We start from the raw sequence: 23,627 nt of genomic DNA on the forward strand, positions 1-23,627 counted from the left end.
ATGGCAAAGCCTAAACATATCAGATCCCTTTAACAGGCACCCCATAAAAAAAAAAAGAGCGCGGCAGAGGGTGGAGAGGAAGTGAGGCCAAACGGGGATCGCCTCCTCTGAATCCTGGACGACACTGAGCCCGGATGAGATTCCTGTGCTGCTCTCCCTCTGCCCTCCTCTGGGACAACGGCACTCTGCTAGTCAGCCTGCTCTAACTACAGACTGGGACAAGAGGCAGCTGAGAACGGGGGGGGGGGGGAGCGGGGGGGGAGAGAGAGAGAGAGTGAGAGAGGAGAACAGATGAAGTTCAGGGACGGAGAGAGAGATAAGAAGGATGGGCTGGACAGGGGGGTGGGGGGGTGATGTAAACACGTATGATTCTGATCAGAGGGAAAATCAAAATGAGACAGAAATAACAGAGGAGGAGGAGGAGGAGGAGGAGGAGGAGGGCAGCGATCAGCTGATAGAGGGGGGGCGAGGCGGGGCTTAGACAGGGAGCGCTGGAGGCCCCGGCCACCTGTTCTCCGCCGCTCTCACACACACACGACGCCCGCGGGACTCGCAGGCCGTGTTTTAGCTCACATTTGGAACTAGCGCCAAGAATTAGCATGAAATTAAACGCTCTATTTCCTCCTAATAAAAACTCCAGCCGCCGCTTACTCACCAAATTCAGCGGACCCATTTTCCTGCAGCTCCTGCTCTTTATAAATGGCAGCCTGCGCCGTTGCTCGTCTGGACACAGACCTGCTCGGGTGCGTTTGTACAGAAGTGTGTTTCATCCACATTTCCTTATTGTGACATGCGATTTTAGTGACATATGAGTGAAAGTCTCTTTTGTGATATTGTGACTGTAGATCAGAGGCTTCCTGGTTCTTGAGCCACACTGAGTCTTTGCCTGAGCTGCTTTTGAAACATTCATCTTCATCTCCTGCATTATTTGGCTCACTTTATATTTTCATCTCGTTATTAATTAGCCCGCGCCGCTTCTCATTTCCACCCGTTGCTGTTTTTATAGGCTTGTGATGTGTGTTTACACGATTTCAGCCCCTAATTACACCTAATGAAACGTCGAGGAATACAGAGACGGCTGTGCAGCTAATGGTTTACATTTAAATCTGTCCTGTGTAAATATCTTTAAAATCAACATAGAGCCAGAAGTGGACAGAGAAGCGATGTTGTGTAGACTCATATTTGCCTGTTTGGACTTCAGGTTCAAGGTTTACTGGGAGCTGGAGTCTGCTGTCTGCTAAAATTAGCTTAGCACGGTGCGTAAGAGATGCATTACAGTTGGATGCCTTCATGATTACGGTATGAGTCTAATTAGTTTGAGCGGATCTGAATGACCCATTTTATTCTGCATTCCTCCCCTGTTTGTCCGCTCATTAATCATCAACCCACTTGTGCCTCGCCGCTCCCTGGGATCAACCTTTCAGCGGCTCAGCTTTCAATCAGCACAAGATCCTCAAAAATCCTCATCGGTCACCGTAACTGCTGGGAGTGGCGGCGCGTGGACCTGGAAACGGGAAACAGGCCGGCGGCTCCAGTCCGGAGGCCCACTGGCTCGCACCTGGTCGTCAAGGCAACAACCACGGGAGGGAGAGAGTGAAACGGAGAGACGAACGCGGTTCCGCGCATCAGGAAGTGGCTCAGTGGCTGCGCACGAGGAGCTTCCTGCAGGAAGGAGCCACGGAGTTACCTCCACTGAGCGGCCGAGCCCAGCGGTCACTGCTGCCATCTGGGTTAGTGATGAGACAGAGACTCCTGCTGGCGGCGCTCGGTACTCGCCTCAAACGAGCAGCAATGGGATACGCGCATAAATGGGCACGAACGCACGTGAGGGTGCAGGTCGACGCGTTTTAGTGCAGAAAGACGGGTTCAGGTTGGTTTAAGGTGGTAATGATTTCATAATGATTTCAAAATGTGCAAATGTGTGATTGTGGAGAAGGAGGAGCGGAAAAAACAGTATTAGATCATGTACAGAGCCAACGTCTCATCCCTGACATGAGTAGGAGCACACACACACACACACACACACACACACACACATGGAGGGAGTATTTTCTCATGGAAGGAGTCACGGGAGCGAGAGCCCTGACTCCTTCATCTTTAGCCTCCCTCCGCTTGCTCTCTGCTTCCCCACCTCAGTCTATCTCCTCTCGCCGCTGCCTAAGTACACTTGATTACTTCTCTCACACTCCATCCACTCCAGCTTTGCCGTGCTCGCGCTCTCGTCCTCTTTTTTTTTTTTTTTTTGTTCCTTTGCTTTTCCTCGCACTTCGCCTCCCGTATGTTTCTCAAGCGTTGCTAATCTCGGCCGAACCTTTCCTCTCGACAGAGGGCAGCCATTTTACATCATGGGGTAACATGGAGCAGAGGGCAAACCCCCTCCCTCCCTCATTCCTCACCCCACTCTCCCCCATCCCACTGTCACTAGTTTTTGTTTCAGAAAAGAGTGACGCCAGCTCAGACCAGGACAAACCAAATAATTTCAACACGCATCTGTCATTACCTCACCTTAAAGCACCTGTGTCAGCGCTGCCTCTCTCGCGCAGCTGCAGCGCGTGGCTTACAGTACCTCCCTCCACGTCTCCTTCGCTGTGTCCTCCTTAAGCTCCTGGTCAGCTCACAGAGATGTCTGCTACTGCTACAAGCCTTAAGCCGCCTCCATGCACAGAACCATTGCAAAGGCAAGATGCAATACTAGATCCAAGTCGGAATATTAAACTACGCCTAGTTTGTTATGGGCAAATGTTTTTCTACTTATTATATATATTTAATTCTCACGTCTATGAAACTCAGAAGAATTCATTTAAAAGATAATGCCTAGATAGGAGCTATACTTAATTAATATGAGGCACACATATTCAGATTTAATCAAAGTCTGGCTGATTTATTTTAATGTATACATAGTTATTATACACAAACACACTGACTCATTCACCGAAACTACATAAAACTAACACACATATACTCCAGAGACAACAAAAAGCCTCACTCAGTCCTTCCCAGCTGCTCTGTTTTGCAGATGAAAGTGTATCGTGGTTCTAGAGGAAAGCAGAAGAGGAATCAAACACAGCGCTATTAATATTAATCTTCACATTCAATAAACTGCTCCGAGGATAAAAACCAGCAGAACGTCCAATTATCTCAAGTCTTCCCGAACCCTCGTGGAGCTGAGACGGCGGTGAGTAATGAGCAGCGTAGGTGTTGTGTGTTCGTGGAGGTCAGGAACGCTGCTCTTGCCCTTCACAGGGCGCAAACTGCAATGGCAGGATGTAATGCTACACCACTGTGTGTGTTTGTGTGTGTGTGTGTGTGTGTGTGTGTGTGTGTGCGTGCGTGTGTGTCCACGGTCACAATAACTGTAACTGTAATGACATGGTGCCTGGGAGGGAGGCGTCACACTGGGGCCCTGTCCTTCCTCTGCAGCCTCTGTCCATCTTAGACAGACAAACACATGGACAGAAGCACAGACGTTGGGGCTGAAATCAAAAGCTCTGCTGCTGGTGAGACCCTCCCCTTTCTTCCATCGAATCAAGGCTCGTCCTTCTATCGGCCAACAACGTACATTACACAACAACTCAGGAGTTCTGAGGTACTTAACCACCAATCCCTCATTTATCGTCACCATCATCATCATCGTCATCATCATCATCATCATCATCATCATCATCATCATCATCATCATCATCATCATGACTGTAGCTTGGGACAGTCAAGACAGGGAGACGTAGGGAATGAAAGGGGGGAGAGGAGCAGAGAATGTGTTGTAGTGTGAATGACTTTCTCTCCAGCAAGTTCCTAAAATACATGACTTTTCTTTTCATAGCTCAACACACGCACACACACACACACACACACACACACACACACACACACACACACACACACACACACACACACACACACACACACACACACACACACACTTTAACCTCCAGCAGACCTTTCCCAAACCGTCAGACCTCATTGCATGTTGTGTTTCAGTCTCTCCTCATCGATGAACATTTGTCCTGCTTCAAATAAAGGTCTGAACAATGGGACACAAAAAGCTGAGCCAAAAGCTTAAGAGCATGAGCACACAAATATACCACTATACCTACACACAGACACGGCAGCGAAGCACAACACGACAAAGCTCTTTATAAATGTCCCCCTCTGTGACGGCCATATGAAGTATGCACGACTCGTTTTTGGTGTGTGTGTGTGTGTGTGTGTGTGTGTGTGTGTGTGTGTGTGTGTGTGTGTGTGTGTGTGTGTGTGTGTGTGTGTGTTTGTGTGTGCGTGTGTGCTTCCACCCCGGCTGATTTATTTATGAAATGTGATTTTCCTTTCGGAGGCTCTCCAGCCTTGAAACTTAACCTCACGTGCTCGTTCGCTCAGTCACTCGATTGCACACGCACACAGACACACAGTGTCACTCTCAATCATGCTTTGCTGCTGCACTGCTGCCCAGCACTCGCTCTACCAAGAAATGATTTTGTTTATTTTTGGCACGTGAGGATTTAAATCCTCTGTCTATGTTATGCACATGTTTCGGAGGAACAAGGTCATTCGGTTCCCGCGCTTGAGCCTATGTTGTGTTTATGTGCACGACTATGTGCAGTTACTGTTGCAGTCCTTTATTTTCCCATCGGTTTAATCCCTCACACAGCACCGCTGCCTCTCCTTATGACTCACACAGCGGCAGCTTATTTCCACACAGAACACACACTTTTGATGTCACAGTGTCCGCATGTGATTTCCTACTACTCTATATATCACATATATTGCTGTTAACATTCATGCACCACTGTCTCTGGGCCCTATAAAGGCTTCTGTGAGTGGGAGTGGCTCTGATTGCGTGAGTAACTCCTCTGCCACATCGTTGCTCTTTGTGAGTCTTCGCGTGTGTTTGTGTGGGTGAAGTGAAGCCAGTCACACGGAGTGACTGAGTGAGCTCATCTGTTTTGTAGGTCTATAAATATTGTAGGTGCCATGCGCCTGCAGTAGACCTCGGCGAGCTACTGTATGATGTCATCCTGGCACACCTCTAGCCGACACACACATGCAGCTGTTGTGCCAAGGCCCGCTCTTCATCCAGCTCTGGGTGTGGCAGGCAGGCGTGCAGAGCGCACAGATGTTGCGTGAACCATCCCTGTCCTCCATGCGCCTTTTCGTTCTTCCACCACCTTGACTCCCTGTGCTGGACGTTTTGGGAGGGAGGGTTTGACGAGACGCGTCTCCATCTTTAATAACCGTAGAGGTCACTTGAACATTGGGATGATGAGGAACTAGTGGATGAGGTGGAAAGTCGTGAATGCTAGTGGAACAAAACTAAAAAAGTTAATAAGCTAGCAATTAGCAATTTGGTAAGTGCAGGATTTCCAGTGCTCAGACTGCTCAGATACAAATAATTGGTGAGCCTTTAAAATAATTGAAACTAATTATTCCAATTATCAGAGAAAACAGGACAATTAAACATTTTTTATTTAATGAAAACAGGTCAGTAGCTGTGGTCTCACCTGCCTCTCACCCAGCTGGGTTGGCTCCAGCTCCCAGTGATCCTGAAAACTAGAATGAATGTCCCTTTACCCTTCACACGCATACACTGACTCTCACTGTGTTTGGCTCTTTGTCTCCTGTGAATTCAGGTTAATAAATAAAGGCAGATATCCTGTATTTCAGTATATATTTGAGCTTTAGGGTGCAAAGGTTCTGACTCTATGCATGCAAAGAAAATCACCAACATGTATCTGAAATGTGAAATCAACAAAACCTGATGCTGTTACAGGATCTGACACATGTTCCCTTCTAGAACTTTTAAATTCCACGCACTATTAAGAAAAAATATAAAACACCTGTTTACTTTCTAGGCAAGCTTCAGCAGGTCTATCACTGTTTTCACGATCCCGTCCAGTGAACGGGGAATTCCTCCGCTCAGTCCTTCAGCCAGACCTACTAACACACTGAGATTTGGCAGCTAATCAGAAGCAGCCATCAAGGTTGAGGCTCTACACGCCAGCAAACACACAAACCTTACACATAAAGGCGTTTTTTCAAATAGGTGACTCGAGACAGCTTGGATTTGGATCCAAAGAAGCGCTAATCGCACAGTGAAGAACGTGCCGAAGCGCTCACACATGCACATGGATAGGCGTACATGCCGAGTTGCTGACAGTTGGTGTCCCGTGGGACAGACGGTGTCAGGAAGTCAACATCGTATTCTCTGTAACCCTCCCCCCGTTTCCATGGAGACTGAATGTGCAGGGCTTTGAGAAGTGGGGAAGAAAGAGAAAATCCTGAGTCTGCACGTGAGCAAACATGCACACACACACACACACACACACACACACACACACACACACACACACACACACACACACACACACACACACACACACACACACACAGCACACACAGCACACAGAGGCTAAAGCAGGTATGAGCAGGTACATTTAGAGAAAAGACAGCAGGACTGCAGAGTATATGTTGCATTTATGTGGGTGATTGTAGGCCTGGCGCCGAGCCCTTTAGGTGGGGGGGTGGGGGGCACTGGAGGAAGGAACATATATTCCACTGGGTCAGCATTAAACAAGAGCCAACTGGATGTGTGATGTATTCCCACAGGGGGGTGTGTGGTGTTTGTGTGTGACAACAACTGCAGGGATGAAATGTCATTTGTGTTTGGGAGGGAATTCGAAATGACTTTTGCCAAATGATGCAATTAAAAATAAATTAACCAAAAGATACTGGATGAATGGTGATCTGGCGAGCACTCACACATTTAAGATATAAATTCCCCAAAAACAATGGCATCAGCTCCTAAAAGCATCTCGACTCCGCACCTCTCTGGAAATAAATAACATGTTTAGTAATTAGTCAATCCTAATGAGTGAAATGAAGAATGAACTCCTGCTTGCTGAGCTGTGGAGGAAATCCCTGGGGTGAGACAGTTGCTCTGAATCAGCCCGTGTGGAAAGTTTCAGGCAGCTGTTTATGGAGGTTTGCCAATCAAGAGCAAGTGCATTGTTCATGTGACAGAGAACTTACAGTAGGCGGTGGAACATAACTGTGCAGAATACCCATCACATACATGCATATACAGTGTGGATGAAAGAGAAGAGTTGAAAGAGAGCTGGGACACCGAGGCACGCAGGGAGGAAAGGCAGGATCAGATAGGAGGAGGCACAGAGTGAACAGATCACAATGACAAAAATATGGGGCTGAAACCGGAGAGGCGGAGGATGGAGAGGAATACCGGAGCATGGAGGAAGGAGGAAGTGGGAGGAGGGGGGGGGGAGATGGCGCTGCCTGATGCACACTGTGGAGCATCATGTGACCTTTAGGTGACACAACTACAGGCACTTCCACGTTTGCTGAGCATCTACAAGGAGCACATCCACATTGTTTTAATTGCTGCTCTCACTGTCTTACTGCAGCACCACACGTAATTAAAGGGGGGGGGGTTGCATTCACTTGACCACAGGGAGAACTACACGCCCATTACTGCACATGCTACATGGCCATAGTTTACAAGGGTTGCAAATAAAATGACCACACACACACTCAGTCCCATCCACTGACACAAACAGAAAGTCTACAAGTGTCTGATTATTGTCATCCAGAACTAGGCCACGTCCAATCGCACGCACCCCAGGACATTTACACTTAACTAAACCGTCCACGTGCAACCAGAACGCTGTAAAAAGTCAAGGACCCACGAAACAGCCAACCGTATCATTAAACGCAGCGCCAGAGAGTCAAGGAGCAGTCGGACGGCGGAGCTGAGAGTCAGAGGCGGCAGCGGCGCACGGAGACCAACGCAGCTAAGTGTGAGTGATGCTCAGGCAGCGTCACAGCCCCCAATACGCTAATGGGCCACCACGAAGCTCACTGACCTTCATTAACTGACAGACACAGCTGCCTATGGAGATCAGAGTCTGAGGCTGTGCCTGGGAATCCAGTATTCATACGGAGCCACCCAGGCCAGTCATGCTACAATCAGATGCTCCACAATAACACTGGTCACTGGAGCACGAGGCTAGTTTTAATAAGCTAATTTAAGCCAAGGTGAGTCAAGAAGGTGTAAAAGAACAGAATGTGAAGACTTGTGCCCCACGATGAGACGCCTGCTGCTGTGCTCCCGCCGCGTGTTTCCAGAGCCAAGTACAGTGAGCAGGCGGAGAGATGTGGAGCTTTATCTGGCGGAGCGATAGCTAACTAATAGACCTCTCAGCACACGTGCCCAAAGCCGCCACCGCCGATAAGACGGGAAAGAGAAAACAGGGATGAACCGAACGGCGTGCGGCCGCGCATGCGAGGTGCGGATGCGACCGTAAAGAACCGCTCCTGCTGCTTTACGGAAGACACTGAACCTGATTACGTGAGCGCAACAGGGCTGGAGCTCGAGCGTCCGTCCCGTCCCGCGTGTCTGTGAATGGAGCCGGACGTGGATGGATAAAACGGAGGCGCGTGGGCGGCGGTGCTGAATAAACGGGCCTTGATTTTAATACGAAGACGAGGCGAACTGGGAGCTGTGTGGAGACGCACCAAAAATATCTTGTTAGCTTATTAGCTACTAGAGGGCATGTTGGTGCCCTGAGCTGGTTCCATCTGGTTCACACACAGGTAACGTGTGCGTTGATGGATGTGACGGGCACCATGAGCCCAGCGGTCCCAGGAAGCGCTGGCTCCATGCAATTCATCACATGAAGCTTTTAGGGACCGCGTAATTAAAGCCAGATTCACGTGGTTCATGTCGAACCCTAACTTAACGAGGTTATTGTTTATGGAGAGACAGGAGATTTATCAGAGGACAATGGAGTGTGAATAACCGGCCGTCCAGTAACACTACTCCCACTGGAGCTGGTCAGCTGTTTGCTAACATGCCTTATCACATTGCTGTCAGCTGTCAATGCGGCGTTGACAGCTCGCTGCCTTCCAGTGGACAGAATAATCAATTAACGCTGCTTTGGGTGGACAAATCCAGTGAGTGGATTTATCAAGTTGTTGCCTACGCTTACATCCAAGAAGAAGAAAAAATTGCATTCTTGCATTTATATATAGATATTTTAAGAGTCCCACAAGACAAATTAATAAACAAATAAGCATGTGTGCAGATGATATACGTGCAAAACATGCAACGAGCTATTAGCTGCACAACATACGTTCTGCCACTGCACCCTCAGAACCCTGCATTTCACTGGCTCCACCACTTAGATCTGTGTGTGTGTGTGTGTGTGTGTGTGTGTGTGTGTGAGCTGTTACTGACAGTCAGCAGCGGGGGGTGTGTGCTATGTTGTGAGACACTGACAAGCTGTATTTCACGGCGCAGATGAAACATTTTGAAGTTCTTTAAATCCCTTTAAGGGTCCAGTCGGGGACTTAGCTTCTGCCGCCGCCGCCGCCGCCTTCGCCGCTGCTGTTTAAGTCTCTCGCTGGGAAAAGGACTGGGGTCTAGAAGACGTGCCCCTGTGTGTGTGTGTGTGTGTGTGTGTGTGTGTGTGTGTGTGTGTGTGTGTGTGTGTGTGTGTGCGTGCGTGTGCATGCGTTCTTTTGGCAGAGTGGCTGCATGTGTGCGTGCGTGCGTGCGTGCGTGCGTGCGTGCGTGCGTGCGTGCGTGCGTGCGTGCGTGCGTGCGTGCGTGCGTGCGTGTGTGTGTGTGTGTGTGTCTGTGCTATTGGCAGAGTGGCTGCATGTGTGTATTGTCTGGACGTCTGAAGTTCATAACATCCCCACAACCCCCTGTGCAGCTTCCTCGCCCTTTTCCGCCCACCGACGCTTTATCTTCTCCACTTCTGCGAGGACGTTGCTGGAGGAAAAGGTGAACTGACAGAGTTCCAATAGTGCAGTTGTTAGACATGGCAGGGCCACTCTGGGCCTCACTGCTGGCTGGAAAACTTCATCTCACATCCCTCTGCTGCTCCTCCTCTTTCTCGTTCCCTCGTTCCTCTCCCTCCCATCGTTCATTACTTTCACCTCCCCCTCCGGTGGTCCTGCAGCTCCAATCACTCTGCTCTTATTGCCAGGGAACGGGAGCTCAGACACACACAACCCACTGTGCTCGGGTCCTTGTTCCTCGCTGCTGGGGACCATCAGGTACGCTTGATTCTGCCTCTCTACCGACTTTTTAATGTCTGTTCTTACTCTATTGTTACATATCTGCCTCTGTTTCCCACTTTCCCTCGTCCGGCTCTCTCTCTCTCTGGAAGCCAGGGGGACAAATTGGCGCCTGGCTGAGCTAAATGTGCCGGGTGCTGAGAGCCAGATGGCACTGGCAGAGGGACGGAGGGAGCGAAGGACGGATGCTCCCAGAGAGGGAGCACCGATACGCTGTGGCCGGGAACCGGGGTTCCAGCCTTGCACACTAATAACCCATTAGTGCTCGGGGGCCCAACGCGCTGTGCACCGGGGTCAGGTTGACCCGATTAAAGCCTCCGGTTCCGCCCGAGCCGAGGCCGGGCCACGTGGTCACGAAGCTGCAGATTGGGTGAAAGGAGACCGACAGGTGATGCGAACCTGTCAAGATGCAGCAGGACGAGGAGAGACGTTAAAAATCAGACACAGTGAGAGGAGTGTGAGCGCAGGCAGCTGCTTGACGGTGCATATGCTGAAGATTGGACTCTTTTCTGGGCTCATTTTGGTTTATCTCCTTCTCTATTATGTTATGTTATTATGTTACGGGCAGACTTTTGGAAATAGCTTATATTTATTATTGAATTTAGCGTTACGTCCTAGTTCCTGGCCCAGATGCAGCCACGTGAAGCGATGCTTGGGCTCAGCTGCCTCCAGATCTTTGATGTCAGGCTGGTGTGACAGGCCCACTCAGATAATGATCTGCCCAGATGTAAACACGTAGAATATAACCAAGGGCATGAACAAAACAGATAAGAGAAGGTTCGCTGTGCTGAGTGTAACGGCACGAGCCGATTCCTGGCCCGTTACCTCTCGCTGCCTCTTGCTGCTCCTTGGTGACATTCAGCTGCTCACTTCATGCTCCACTTTCCTTCACATCAACCCAAATTCCAGTATTTGGCGCTTACATAACACGCGGCGTACGATTGAGGCTCCAGTATCAAACCAATGAGATGTAGTAAATTTTCAACCGACCCCCCCGCCCCCCACACACACACCCCCCTCACCCCCTTAACATTCCTCTATTATTGCACAGAAAGCTGCCTCAGCCACCCATGCATAAGCAAAAAGCAGCCGTGGCCATGGGCATGTCCCTCACGCACATACGAACACACAGACTCGGGACGACATGAAGACGGTGCCTGCTGACATTTAAAAAAACACAGTGAGCGTGTGTGTGTGTGTGTGTGTGTGTGTGTGTGTGTGTGTGTGTGTGTGTGTGTGTGTGTGTGTGTGTGTGTGGGTAGGGGCTGTGTTTGTGCCTTGCTGAATGTGCATTTGTCAAGATAAGCTCAGGCCACCTCCAAATGCTGCAGGGGGGGGGGGCATGTAGCTATGTAGCTCGTCTTCCTTCCCTCTACACAGTAAGGTGTGTAAGCAAAACGCACCTCTGGTACAGTAGCTGTGATGGCTGAGTACCAAGTACTTCTGTTGGCCCCAGTTCAAGTGGAGTGAAATACCCCGTGCTGCATTAGTCTACTCAACCATTACCATATAATAGGTATACTACACCTATATATTGATTGATTGATTGATTGATTGCAGCACTGGGGTTGATTAAGGTCTATGATCCATTGCTCTGGTCGTTTATTGGGCTGAGCATCAACAACTGGTGAGGCCGGTGGTGCGACCACCTATGTTACAGACGCCGCACAAGGTTACGATGAGGAACCACGTTAAGTCAGCAAGCTTAAGCTGCCGCCAAAATGCCCAGACTAATGATCTCACACTCACTCACTCATCGACCACTGTACCCGTATAAGGATTATGGGTATGCAGGGAGAGGCGGAGACACTCATTATCGCAAGACTAATATTCAAACGCATCTAACGGACGCTTGGAGGATGCATCTACACAAGCCCTGTGTGTGTGTGTCAGCAAAAGCCACGGCTATAAAAAGTCAGTGAACGTGTGAGGTCACACACAACACGCTGTGTGTGTGTGTGTGTGTGTGTGTGTGTGTGTGTGTGTGTGTGTGTGTGTGTGTGTGTGTGTACATGCCTATAGGAATAGCCAGTGTTGTGTCTGACTGCAACAGGTGTCCAAACATCTCGGAACGCGTGCACACACTCGCGCCAAAACCGCGTGAGCGTCACATAAAGGAGCGTCACCTGTTTGAAAACAGTGGACCGGCGACTGTTGCTACGCTGTAATCTCACGCGTGACAGTGCATCACCGTCATTTGCTTTGAGTGGCGGCCGGTGAAACAGAGACAATGAAAGCTCACTTTTTACACATGTTCAATGAGTTTTAACCACCGGGAGGAAGTGGCTTTGTCGTAACCAACATTACATTAACATTTGTTTGTACTCTAAATGTGTGGGAAACGTGATCACAATCAGCCTTAGTGGGAAACAAACAGCCTTTTTTAACCAGATCTCTTCTAGACGCACACCTCTTGCTAGGACCAAATTACTACCTGACAGTACAGTGATCTGCTTGGTTTGTGCACACACACACACACACACACACACACACACACGCACGCACACACACACACACACACACACACACACACACACACACACACACACACACACACTTTTGACAGGATCTAAACAGTTTTAATCTCACTATAGAGGAATGGGCGTGATGTGTGTGTGTATGTGGAAGCATGCACGGGTCTGTGTGTGTGTGTGTTTAAAACCTAATTTGCCTATGGACAGGCCCATCTCTGAGGACTGTATTAGAAGCATTATGCACCGTAATGGGCTGACATGTTAATCTGAGACTCTATTCTCTGTAGCTAATGAACATATCCATCCTAGTCTGTGTGTGTGTGCGTGTGTGCGTGCGCGTGTGTGTGTGATAAAATAGCAACGCAGCTCCGTTTGGACGGCGCTGCCAGAGCAAGTATTCCTACAAACACTGATGCCAACATCAAGGTCGTGTAGGTTTCGCCTGTTTTTTTCAATGCTGGAGAAAGTGAATTCAGAATACCAATCACACAGCACATACCTGACGACAAAGCGGCGTGTGTGTGTGTGTGTGTGTGTGTCTTTGTGTGTCTGAGCGTGTTCGTTCTTAATGTAGAAGACATAGAGCTGGTCTTAACATCTGTGTGAGTGTTGAGACCATGTTTTAGGGTAGAATGAGCTCTTTTGGTTGAGGTGAGGTTCGGGCTTTTAGCTGTGATGGCAGAGTTAGGCTAAATCCCATCAGTGTGTATGTGTGTGCATTGTGCGTGCATGCGTGCGTGCACGTGGAGAGACAACGATCTGACAGTTCTGGGTCACACCAGTTCCACGGCGCCAGAAAACCTACAGAACGCATCACAACACACAAACACACCTTGTAGGTGAAGATGACAAATGTTTATTAGGCGAGGGGAACGAGACGCGTGCTCACATTTGGGCAAAAAGGCTGCACTGCTGTGCCAACACTCATACATCAGTCTACACCTCAGAGGAAAAACACACACACACACACACACACACACACACACACACACACACACACACACACACACACACACACACACACACACACACACACACACACACGCATCTCACGTGCAACACACATGTAGATGCTGCTGGCTGCAGGGCTGCACAGACGAGGCGGCAGGAGCCAAGCCAGAGCTGGGATATTGTTGTAGTTGAGGGCATAAACACCCCATTTATGGTCATGTAGCGGCAAATCAGCCTAATTACCACTGGCATATATAGGATAGTGGTGTTGGCAGCGCTGCCATCTGCTACAACACTCTTCTAATATATTCATAAAAGCCAAACTTGAGATATCAGTTACCCACCCCCCGTCACTGCACTTTGTGATGCGCTCTGCAGTTTCGGGTGATGATGCATCGGGGGGGGGGGGGGGGGGGGGGGGGGGGGGGGGGGTCAGGCCCTCCTCGCTCCTCCGCTTTGCCCGAGCAGGACCGAACTGAAATCAATCCCAACTGAGATTTTCTCATTTCGCCGTATTGCTTCACCCACTGTCTGTTGCGTCATCCCGCCGCTCTATGCCTGATGTGGAAATGACCACTGCCGTGTGTGTGTGTGGAGAGGGGGGGGCATTTTAAAGAGAGAGAGAGAGAGAGAGAGAGAGAGAGAGAGAGAGAGAGAGAGAGAGAGAGAGAGAGAGAGAGAGAGAGAGAGAGAGATGGAGCCAGTTTATGTGCGTGCACACCAGTCAGAACATCTGCATAATGTCCCTCAGGTCCATGATAGTATAACTAATACTTGTATTATTTCTAGAATAAAACATTACACTGACGCGAGCAGGATTATAAAACAAGCATGACAGCCTCTTCCCACTCTTTCCTCCTGGTACACGCACGTTCACGCAAACGCACGCTGGCATGTGCGCCTGTGCGGAGGCTAGCAGCCCATGGCCATGTACACTACCAGGCGGCCATGTTTCCTTCTCAAGAGGCTGCAGCGAGACTGTCATCGTCAGCGTGGCTCTCTCTCTCTCGCTCGCTCGCTCGCTCTCTCTCCTGCTCCCCCAGCACAGCGCTGTGACTCCCTGCCGTGCATTTAGAGCAGAGGGTCAGCGGCAGCGCGGCTTCGCGTGTCGCGGGACCGCCGGTTCTCGGACCGGAACGCGCGCGGAGGCTTCAAGCATCAAAGCTGATCCCAATTTGCCAGCGGCTCCTTTCACGCACGGCCACTGGCAGCTACATGCAAAGGTGAGGCGGCTTCAGTTCACACACTGTAGCGACACTGCGCAGGCCCTCTGGGGACAAATCTGGCCCCAGACCTCCACACTCTCAAGTGAGTATAAACCTTTCACCCTAGACATTTATATCTCCCCGTCTGTCACAATGTCATGCAATTCCAGGACAAGCAGCGTCTCCGTAAGATCTCCAGCAAAGGTGTCAAAGCCTTAAAAACGTCCCACATCTGGCAGATGTGTTACTGTGTTTTCCTCTGCTTGATGCGGCTGGACCCACGTTAAACAGCCACATGTCTGTCTTAATGTTGCATCACTCCAGCCCACAACCCAATTAAGTTAACACCAACCATGGGACGAACATTAAGTAGGTTAAAGCCTGGAGCTGTCAGGGTTCTTGGAGGTCCAAGGCTCCAGGACAGCTGCCTGCTCCGCCTGGGTGATGATTCATCACCCAATGCAGGGCCGTCGCCTCGCATAGGCTAAGAATGACAGATCCGCCTCTGCACACGCCCCCCCCCCCATACACGCACACACACACACACACACACACACACACACACACACACACACACACACACACACACACACACACACACACACACACACACAGCGTCCACAGGCCGGCGGCTCCTCACCTGAGGCAGCGCTGCGTTGATCTGCCGCTGGAGCACGTCTCTTTCGTGGAGCGCCCCCTGCAGCTTCGTCTGGGACTGGATGAGGGTCTCCTGGGTCTCCCTGAGGGACTCCAGCAGCTTGTCCCTCTCGTCCAGCATGTTCACCATCAGCTGCTCGAAGTTGGCCTCCTGGTCCGAGCCGTTCGGGACGCCGCCGGTGCCTCTCGGAGGACCGGCCGAGTCTCCCTCGCTGATGGTCGGCATCACCTCGCACATCATCTTGCCTGCGCGGTGGTCTGGGCAACGCTATGGGGCAGTGGCGCTGGCGGGATTAGAACGGCAAACGTGTGCGTTACAAGCTCGCTAAAGCGACTTGGAATCAGTGGTAGAGGGCCCGTGGACGCCCGTAGCAACGCGCAAGCTATGCTGCCGTAGATACGCGCGACACAGCCATTACATTGCATTTCCAGCGCATCAAACGTGCGGTCTCAAGTTTCACGCCGCCTTACCGAACCGGAGTTATTGGAATGCTGAGATGACGGTCGTCCTTCCATCCATATTCATCCGCTCCGCTTTTTCTCCCCGTGAGCAGATCCGCCCTGCCCGGCGCGCCTCGCACTCACATGTAGAAATCCCGGCGTGATATGATTGACAGCTCAGAGACAGACGGGTGCGTTTGCAGGGGTGGTGTCCGCGAGCACGACGGAGATCATAATACATTGGCAGGAAAATAAAAACACGGGGAAATTACCCGCGGAGAGACGTTTAGTCGTAGCCAATCTTATCTGCATCCGCTTTCATCTCCTCACGCCGCCACCGAACCGGCGCTCAGTCCTCCTCCCGTGCGAACAGCCGCTCTCTCTCTCTCTCTCTTTCTCTCTCTCTCTCTCTCTCTCTCTCTCTCGCTCGCTCGCTCGCTCTCTCTCTCTCTCTCTCTCTCTCTCTCTCTCTCTCTCTCTCTCTCTCTCTCTCTCTCTCTCTCTCTCTCTCACACACACACACACACACACACACACACGCGCGCGCGCGCAGCTGTCCACCACCGGAGCACAGTTCTGGAAATTAAACTCACCTATCAGGCCTTTAGGCGTTCTGCGCATGGAAACAGAAGAATTAAATTAGCCGGATGGTCGTTTAGCTCATCTACACTAATCATGGTTTTACACTCATATAATGATGCAAACACTAGCACAGACTTGACCCTTAAATGCTCAAATGTAATTAACTTCTCACATCAGCACCAGTAAGCACGTTCGTGACCAGATACCCCCTGAGACATGATGCACCTTCTAGTAGCATCAGCTTCAACAAGGAGGCAAGTTGTTCACTTTTGCACAGGCAGTGTGCAGCGCACCCTGCAGGTTCACAAATGAAGTCCACATAAAGAATGCACTAATTGGACACTTTATTAGATACACACGAACATTCTAATTATATCCAAATGCAGCATTTCTAGCATTACACGTTTAATTTCCCCGTTTTTAGCAGCTTTAGCTAAAACGTTTTTTGAATACCTATATCTTTATACCTATACCTATATATAAGACATCTCCTGATAACAGCTTCTTTAGGATGCTAGTTTTTTAAGATAAATATAAAATGGGCCACATGTAGGTGATAGTGATTTAGTTTTTTGTCCATGTCCTCTTTGACGTGGTGATTTTTGGATAACAATACGTTTTTATGTGATCGTTGAGTTGCATGGAAGCACTAGAATCTGGGAAATTACAGAAACCTGAATTGCTCGCACCTACCGGCAGAGGGCAGTGAAGCATCAACCTGAGTGAACTATCGCGATACTTTCGCGCGACTTGCAGCGTTACGTCATTCCATGATGGCTGAAGATCCTGGCGGAACATTTTTCAATTTCTCTGTCATTTTTCCTTTTTTCTCTCTACCTCAGCTTGCCATAGAGACATGGCAGGGCCCACAGCTCCGTTAAGCGTCCGTAAACCACTGGTGTCGATATGCCCAAGAAAGGAAACAGAAAACGGCTGAAATTCAGGGCGGGGGACGTTTGTTCGGAATCAGGTCGGTTACGCTGTTGGAATGATAAGCTAATGCTACGTTAGCCTGACAAGTGTTGTTTACTAGCTGGGTTTTAAAAGGTGGAAAGCAAATTATATAGCCATGTTGGCAACTTATTATCAAGAGTAAATAACAGCTAAGATTACTAAAGGGGTTAAGAATAAATTTAGCCCTTAAGCAGAAAGGGTTGTGCATCATTACTAATAATAAGCAATCATCAGAATACTACTATTCCAAAAACTGAAATATTCATAAAACATATGTCGTTTTCACAGTGTCTGTTGCTGACTATGCTGATGCTGACCCAGCTGTTGTGAAGTCAGGGAGGGTGAAAAAGGCTGTTGCCAATGCACTTGAAAAAGAAGGTGAACCTCTGTTCTTGTTCAGCCTGACTTTCCTTGTCTGCCAGGCATGATCCCACATAACTTACATAAATTCCCATTGTATCTGTCTAGTAAAATTACTCCGCGGCCTGGAAGCATCTCAGGGCATTGTTGAGGAAGTCCTCTCTTCTGCAATGACAGTCAAAACAGACACTTTAGACAGCAGTGATGACATAGACCCCGAGGAAGATGGAGAGAATGAAACTAAGGTGCTACCCAAGAAGAAAAACAAGAGAAGAAAAGGTATCATTGTAGTCTCTACTCTAACATATTTATGAATGAACAACTTAAGTGTAGTTTTTCTCATAAAGGTTTTCTTTTCTTTTCCATGTGTGTGTGTTGCCTTCACAGAATGCAGTGAGAGTAGTGATGGGCAGGAGTATCCAGTGGACATTTGGTTACTGCTCTCTTCCTATATTCGTCCTGAGGATGTGTGCACATTTGCTTTAATCTGTAGAAATGCCTGGACAGTCACCTGCACTGCAGTTTTTTGGACCAGGCTGTATAGAAGGTGAGGTTCCTTTATTAGGAACTATGTAGTCTGTTGTGAAATGTAATGTAACAGAAGTTCTGCTTTTTTGGAATCGGGTGCCAGGGGTTCTGTGCATCCTAATGTTTCGTCAGTGTTTGTTAGCAACATTTTCTTATAATGGATTTCTTGTGAAACAATTTGCTGTATGGCATATTACATGTGGTTTGTGTTTGTTTCTTTAGACACTACAGCAGCGACGTCGATCTGCCATTTCGTCTCCAGTCTGATTCTATTCATATGATGCATTGTTTACGGGCTCGTGTGATTCGCTCTCTTTTCCACTTGTATGAGCCGTTCAGCTTGCGTGTCTCAAAAGTTCCTGCCATGCCAGAATCCACACCTACAACCTTGCAAAACTCCAAGGTAAATAAAAAAATGAGTTGCCATAGCTACTGTATAATTATAAGCATGTAAGACTGTTTCCTGTTCTCATGGTGCATTACATTTTATAAGCACATCCCTACATTGCTTTTGCCTTTTTATATTTTTATATTTTATATTTAAAGTCTTAGCATCATAGCAGAAATGTAGTCAAACATATATAGTGGTATCTTCTGTCGCTATAGCTTTAAATTGACAATCAGACTAAGTGAACCTGTTTTGTGACTATACTTGTAAATGCAACCCGCTATTGAGGAAAACAGAAAAGAAAATACATGTTTCTAATAAAAATCTATGTGCGTGTATGTTTATAAATATATATGACTTCCGGTATCCCATCCAGTCTCGATAGTAGAAATTACAGTTTTGTATACATTGTATATATATTTTTAATGGCTTTAATGGTATTTTTTGTATTGCAGTGTTTACTATTCTGGGTCAAAAGAGTCTCAGGAACTCGACCAGAGGGATTGTGGGAGTTCAGCTTCAAGTTTGTGAAACAGGTAAAATTTAATTTTCAAAAGAGAGTTGTATTTCCTAATAAAAACTTGGTAACACCTACTGTTATTATATTCTTTGTGTTCATCACAGCAGGGACCCAAAAAGAATGGTTGTGCAAAGTCCTTGCATATGCCCAAACAATATGAAGATGTCCACAAAAACCCTGATTCTGACTGCTATGTACTTCAGATCACCACCCTCAACTTCATCTTCACCCCTGTGGTCATGGGCATGACACTGACTCTGGTATGTACCCTATGGTATTTAGTGTCTGTTGACTTCTCCAGATTGTATTTTTGTAACGTGTTACTGTTTTAATTTTAATGTCCCCCTGATTTTGCACTAACCCCGGGTTTTTTTTATAGTTCACAATCAACGTCAGCACAGATATGCGCCACCACCGTGTTCGCCTGGTGTTCCAGGACTCGCCTCTCCAGCGTGGAAAGAAGAGGGGCGATCAGGGTGGGACCCAGGTTGTGTTGGATCCTGTACACAGTGTGAGGCTCATGGACTGGTGGCATCCACAGTACCCCTATGTGTCACTCACTTAGAAATCCTTCTCCCTCGGTTTCTGCTGCATCAGGGCATTCTGTCAAGAACCGTGCTTTTATTTTATCCCTCTCACCAAAAGAAAAATGATAGTGGATGACTCTTGACAAATCTGGGATTTTGTTCAACAATACCGTTTGCACATTCACATTTCAGAAAGACGATGCAACAGAAATCAAGCAGCTACTGACAGAAAATAGGTTATGAAACCTTTTTTCCCCACTGTCATAGACAACCCTGGGCATACATTGTTCTGGTCTTCAGACACTTGAATAGTTTTAATGCAGAATCGACACAAATGAACATTGTTACTTAAGAGACCGGGTTTGTTTTGTTTTTAGAAATTCTCTAATACTCATTTAGTAAGTGTAGCAGTCCCTACTCTCTTTCCACCCTTCTTGACTTCAGCAGTCTTTGTTAAAGCCCATGAAATATGTGCAAGTTATACATAAGAGAGTGAATGTTATGATAACTTACTCATCTAAAACAACTTGTTTTGTCTGTTATATGGAAAACACCCATTTAACAGATTGTGTGTTTCTACTTCTAAGAAGTTGCTACAGAAAGCAAGTCAAATTGGATATTTTTCTATGTAAGTCAAGACAGTCTGACTTAGTATTATGCGAATATTAATGACTCTGCTCTTCACTGAAGAGGCCAAAGAAATATTTTGCCTCAGATGTCATCTGCTGGTTTGGACACTGCTTCCTGCCTAAAACATTGTTTTTGTCTCCTTGTTGTTTATGTAATCCCCAAACCTTACTGCCACCTGTAGAATTTAATCATTGAATGGCTCAAACTATTCCAATGTGTATGTCCAGTGTATATTGAATGTGAGTAGAATCATAAAAGTTCAGTATACTTAATTATGATTGTGGAGGATTCACCACTAAGGATGATTTATTGTAGCTGGATCTTTTACATGTATTGAAGGGAGGGGGGAAAAGTGAAGGCATACAGGTAATACTTCTACCAACCAAATGTTGATGATAGTACCCATAGCAGAGAACGGGTGGCTGTTCCCTTTAGCAGAAGTTGATTGTTTTAGGGGCAGTCTGGTTTCATCATGTGGTAGACGAAGTTGCTGCGCTGAAATTAAAGTAAAACTGCCCACAGAACCGCCTCCAGTCTGGTGTCTCGAAATGTTTTACTACATATTAATCATTGCCTCCCTCTAGTGGTTGAACAGGTTAATAGCTAATTTGAACTACTCACTTTGTGCTGCACAGAACTGCTTCTTAGCAACAACAATAACTGCACAATACACCATGGACCGTGCTTTACATGTCTTTATTGATATGGGTGCATTTAAAACTGAATGATGCTGTACCTGTACATGCTGTTCTAACAGATCAAACAAGGGTATATGGTCTGTAAAAGTTTCTATTTTAGTCTTTTCTACAATTTAACACATAAGACGTTTTAGTATTGAAGTAAAGACTTGATTCAGGACTGAATTGAACCAGGTCAAATTAAATTCAGGCCCAGTGAGGTGCATCAGCATTGAAAGTAATCCCCTTTCAGTGGCGTTTTTGGTCAGAGGTCCTCCTAAAACCCCCGTCGAGGTCAGATGAGAACACGTCACCGTCTCAAAATATCCGTCCGATGAGGATGTGAGAAAACTACATTTCCCACAACCCCCCTTGACGCAGTGCCGTCGGCGGCGGCACAGGTGACCGAAGCGGCTCCGAGTTGTGTCAACATCTCGATGGGCAAAACGAAAACAATTTAGCCTCCGAAGTGGCAGCGGTTGCGCGCCGCGTTGGCGTCTGTGGCGTTACAGACAAATTACCGACTTCTCTTCTCCAGCTCGACTTTTCCCGCTGGCGGCGCGTGGCAGGCTGCTGTCGGAGCGCGCGAGAGACGCGGACACGCACTTTTCCTGAACCTGAGCCCGACTCCTCTCTACGTTCCGTCTGACCTTCAGAGCGGGTAAGCGACATTTCTCCGCCGTTGCTCGAATAAGTCGTATTGCGGCGCAACGACGCTCGTTTTAGCCCCGCGACGATCGTTTGGCGCCCACTGTTCGCGTGACGTGCGACGTTTTGGGATTTATTTCGTCATAAGCGAAGTGCGGGTCACTTATGTTTGTCCTTAGGAATTAAAGGGTAGCGATCTCCGCTACCCTTCAGTGAACTCTACCCAAGCTCGCGCCTTCAAGTAGCTGCGTATGCGTGCGGTCGAAAGGGACTTCTTGAACTTTACGCACAGGCGGCCAGTTTCACAGCTGCTGGTGCGCCATTGTCCCAGCTCCAGCAGAAAGCGTGAGACACAGCACATACCTGACGACAAAGCGGCGTATGACACTGATTCAGCAGTGATCTTCGTGTTAAAATGGCACATTATTAATATGAAATAAACAGACTTGTGTGTGTGTGTGTGTGTGTGTGTGTGTGTGTGTGTGTGTGTGTGTGTGTGTGTGGCTTCCTGTGTGTTGGTACCTGCTGGGTTAAACCTCAGACTAATGTACAAACCAGAGCAGCCGCCACTCAGATCGTGACAAACTGCTGGAAACTGTACTGTTTTGAAGATTGATTTACACACCTGGCCCTTATCATTAGCGTGTGGTTGTTGAGTGCCACATACATTGCCTGTTGGTGCCCTGCAGTGTAATTTTCAATATATTGTTCCAGCAGTTACACGTGACATATTGGACAAGGCCACACAACTATTTATAAATCCATGCGGACATAAATATTTCACTGAGGTTTTGATGATTTTACTATTCCACTATGTATTTATTTTGAGCTTTACGGTTCAGTGGAGGTGGTGATGCTGCTGGTGGCAGCAAGCATAATCAACACAGTGTGACTTACAGTAGTGGACTGACTGTACTGTACTGAGGCCTGTGGGCTGACCTACACATCTCCTTGAACTATAGGTGTTAGACATTGGACTGAATCCCCTGACCTCTGAGCTCTCAGCCTGGTCTCTGGGGTCCTCTGTACAATTCTCCAGAGATTTCAGTAAAGGTCACAGGTCAGAGCACAAAGGTCTCAATAGATGTGTTTGTGTGAAACTGATGAAAAAATGTTTCTTTTTTTCTGTTCTCCTGCGTCTGCTGATGACTTTGCTACTTTCATTATTAAGGCATTTCTAAGAAATGTGTCAGTAGATGTTAAAATCCACTGGTGATCATGTTGTATTATGCAACACTGTGACAATGAGACACCCGATGAAGGTAATAACCATAAATAGAAGATCGGCCATGTAATTAAACTCGCACGTGATGACATGTGATGTAAGCGATCAGAATTGATTGTATGAGAACCACAATCATGAGAAGCCACACGGAAGCTAAAGCAACGGGTGAACTGTGATCATGGTTGGACAGCGCGGTTCACAGCTCATGGGATGTCCCTTTAATTGGCTTTTATTTGAATCACTGCCAGTAAATGGATGCGGTAAGGAAGCTGCAAATGCTCATGGATGTCATTCTCCCACACTGGCGGTTGAGGTTTCTGGGTGACGCGTAATGTCTTTACATGCGATTCAGTACGTGTTTGAACCATGATATGCACTTTTCAGGGTAATTTTGGACATGGTTGAACTTCATTTAGCTTCTTTGTTGTGTTTTTATCTCACTTCTGTGAAACCACGGGTGGAAACGTCTTCATTGTACAGTGGAGTGAGGAAAAAACAGGATTAGCACACTGTTGAGCTGCAACTGTCACAGCAATGCTTTACTATCACTTATCAAAAAATCAATTTAATTCAATTATGTCTTGTATTGTTGTCAAGTGCGACTTGGCATGTTTGTATCACAGGAACGCCTCTTAACTAAATCCTGTCAAACAGACTACAGTGTGCTGTAGGTTTACAGTAGTGTATGTGTATGTTGATCCACTCTAGATAGCGTTTAGGTAATATTCACTGATAAAGCTGTTGGTATGTGGCTGATCAGACCTTTAC

The 23,627-nt window shown here is 47.8% G+C and overlaps 2 protein-coding genes and 1 long non-coding RNA gene across 4 annotated transcripts in view; 2 read left to right on the forward strand and 1 right to left on the reverse strand.

Moving 5' to 3' along the window:
- The window catches only part of ppfia4 (PTPRF interacting protein alpha 4), a 35,982-nt gene extending 19,778 nt beyond the window's left edge, over positions 1–16,204 (reverse strand). The window contains 2 exon segments of the mRNA XM_055508895.1: positions 15,363–15,663; positions 15,851–16,204. Of these exon segments, the coding sequence (XP_055364870.1) occupies positions 15,363–15,620 (258 nt within the window). The 5' untranslated portion in view covers positions 15,621–15,663; positions 15,851–16,204.
- LOC129604096 (uncharacterized) lies at positions 629–1,760 on the forward strand. Its single transcript, XR_008694700.1, has 3 exons — positions 629–743; positions 1,202–1,256; positions 1,425–1,760. It is a non-coding gene; the product is annotated as an uncharacterized LOC129604096 (long non-coding RNA).
- Positions 16,205–17,157: 953 nt separating the features above from the next.
- tmem183a (transmembrane protein 183A) lies at positions 17,158–20,833 on the forward strand. Of its 2 annotated transcripts, none has more exons than XM_029151937.3 (8): positions 17,158–17,372; positions 17,645–17,734; positions 17,825–17,995; positions 18,104–18,263; positions 18,467–18,647; positions 19,088–19,168; positions 19,257–19,412; positions 19,532–20,833. In XM_029151937.3, exons 1-8 carry the CDS (start codon positions 17,309–17,311, stop codon positions 19,715–19,717), a joined length of 1,089 nt encoding a protein of 362 aa, XP_029007770.1. In that variant the 5' UTR covers positions 17,158–17,308; the 3' UTR covers positions 19,718–20,833. The 2 variants fall into 2 exon arrangements, with proteins under 2 accessions (XP_029007770.1, XP_029007771.1); XM_029151938.3 differs by having other exon boundaries at positions 19,260–19,412.
- Positions 20,834–23,627: the final 2,794 nt, after the last annotated feature.

Source organism: Betta splendens, chromosome 5 (assembly GCF_900634795.4).
Source record: "Betta splendens chromosome 5, fBetSpl5.4, whole genome shotgun sequence".
Classification (NCBI taxonomy): domain Eukaryota; kingdom Metazoa; phylum Chordata; class Actinopteri; order Anabantiformes; family Osphronemidae; genus Betta; species Betta splendens.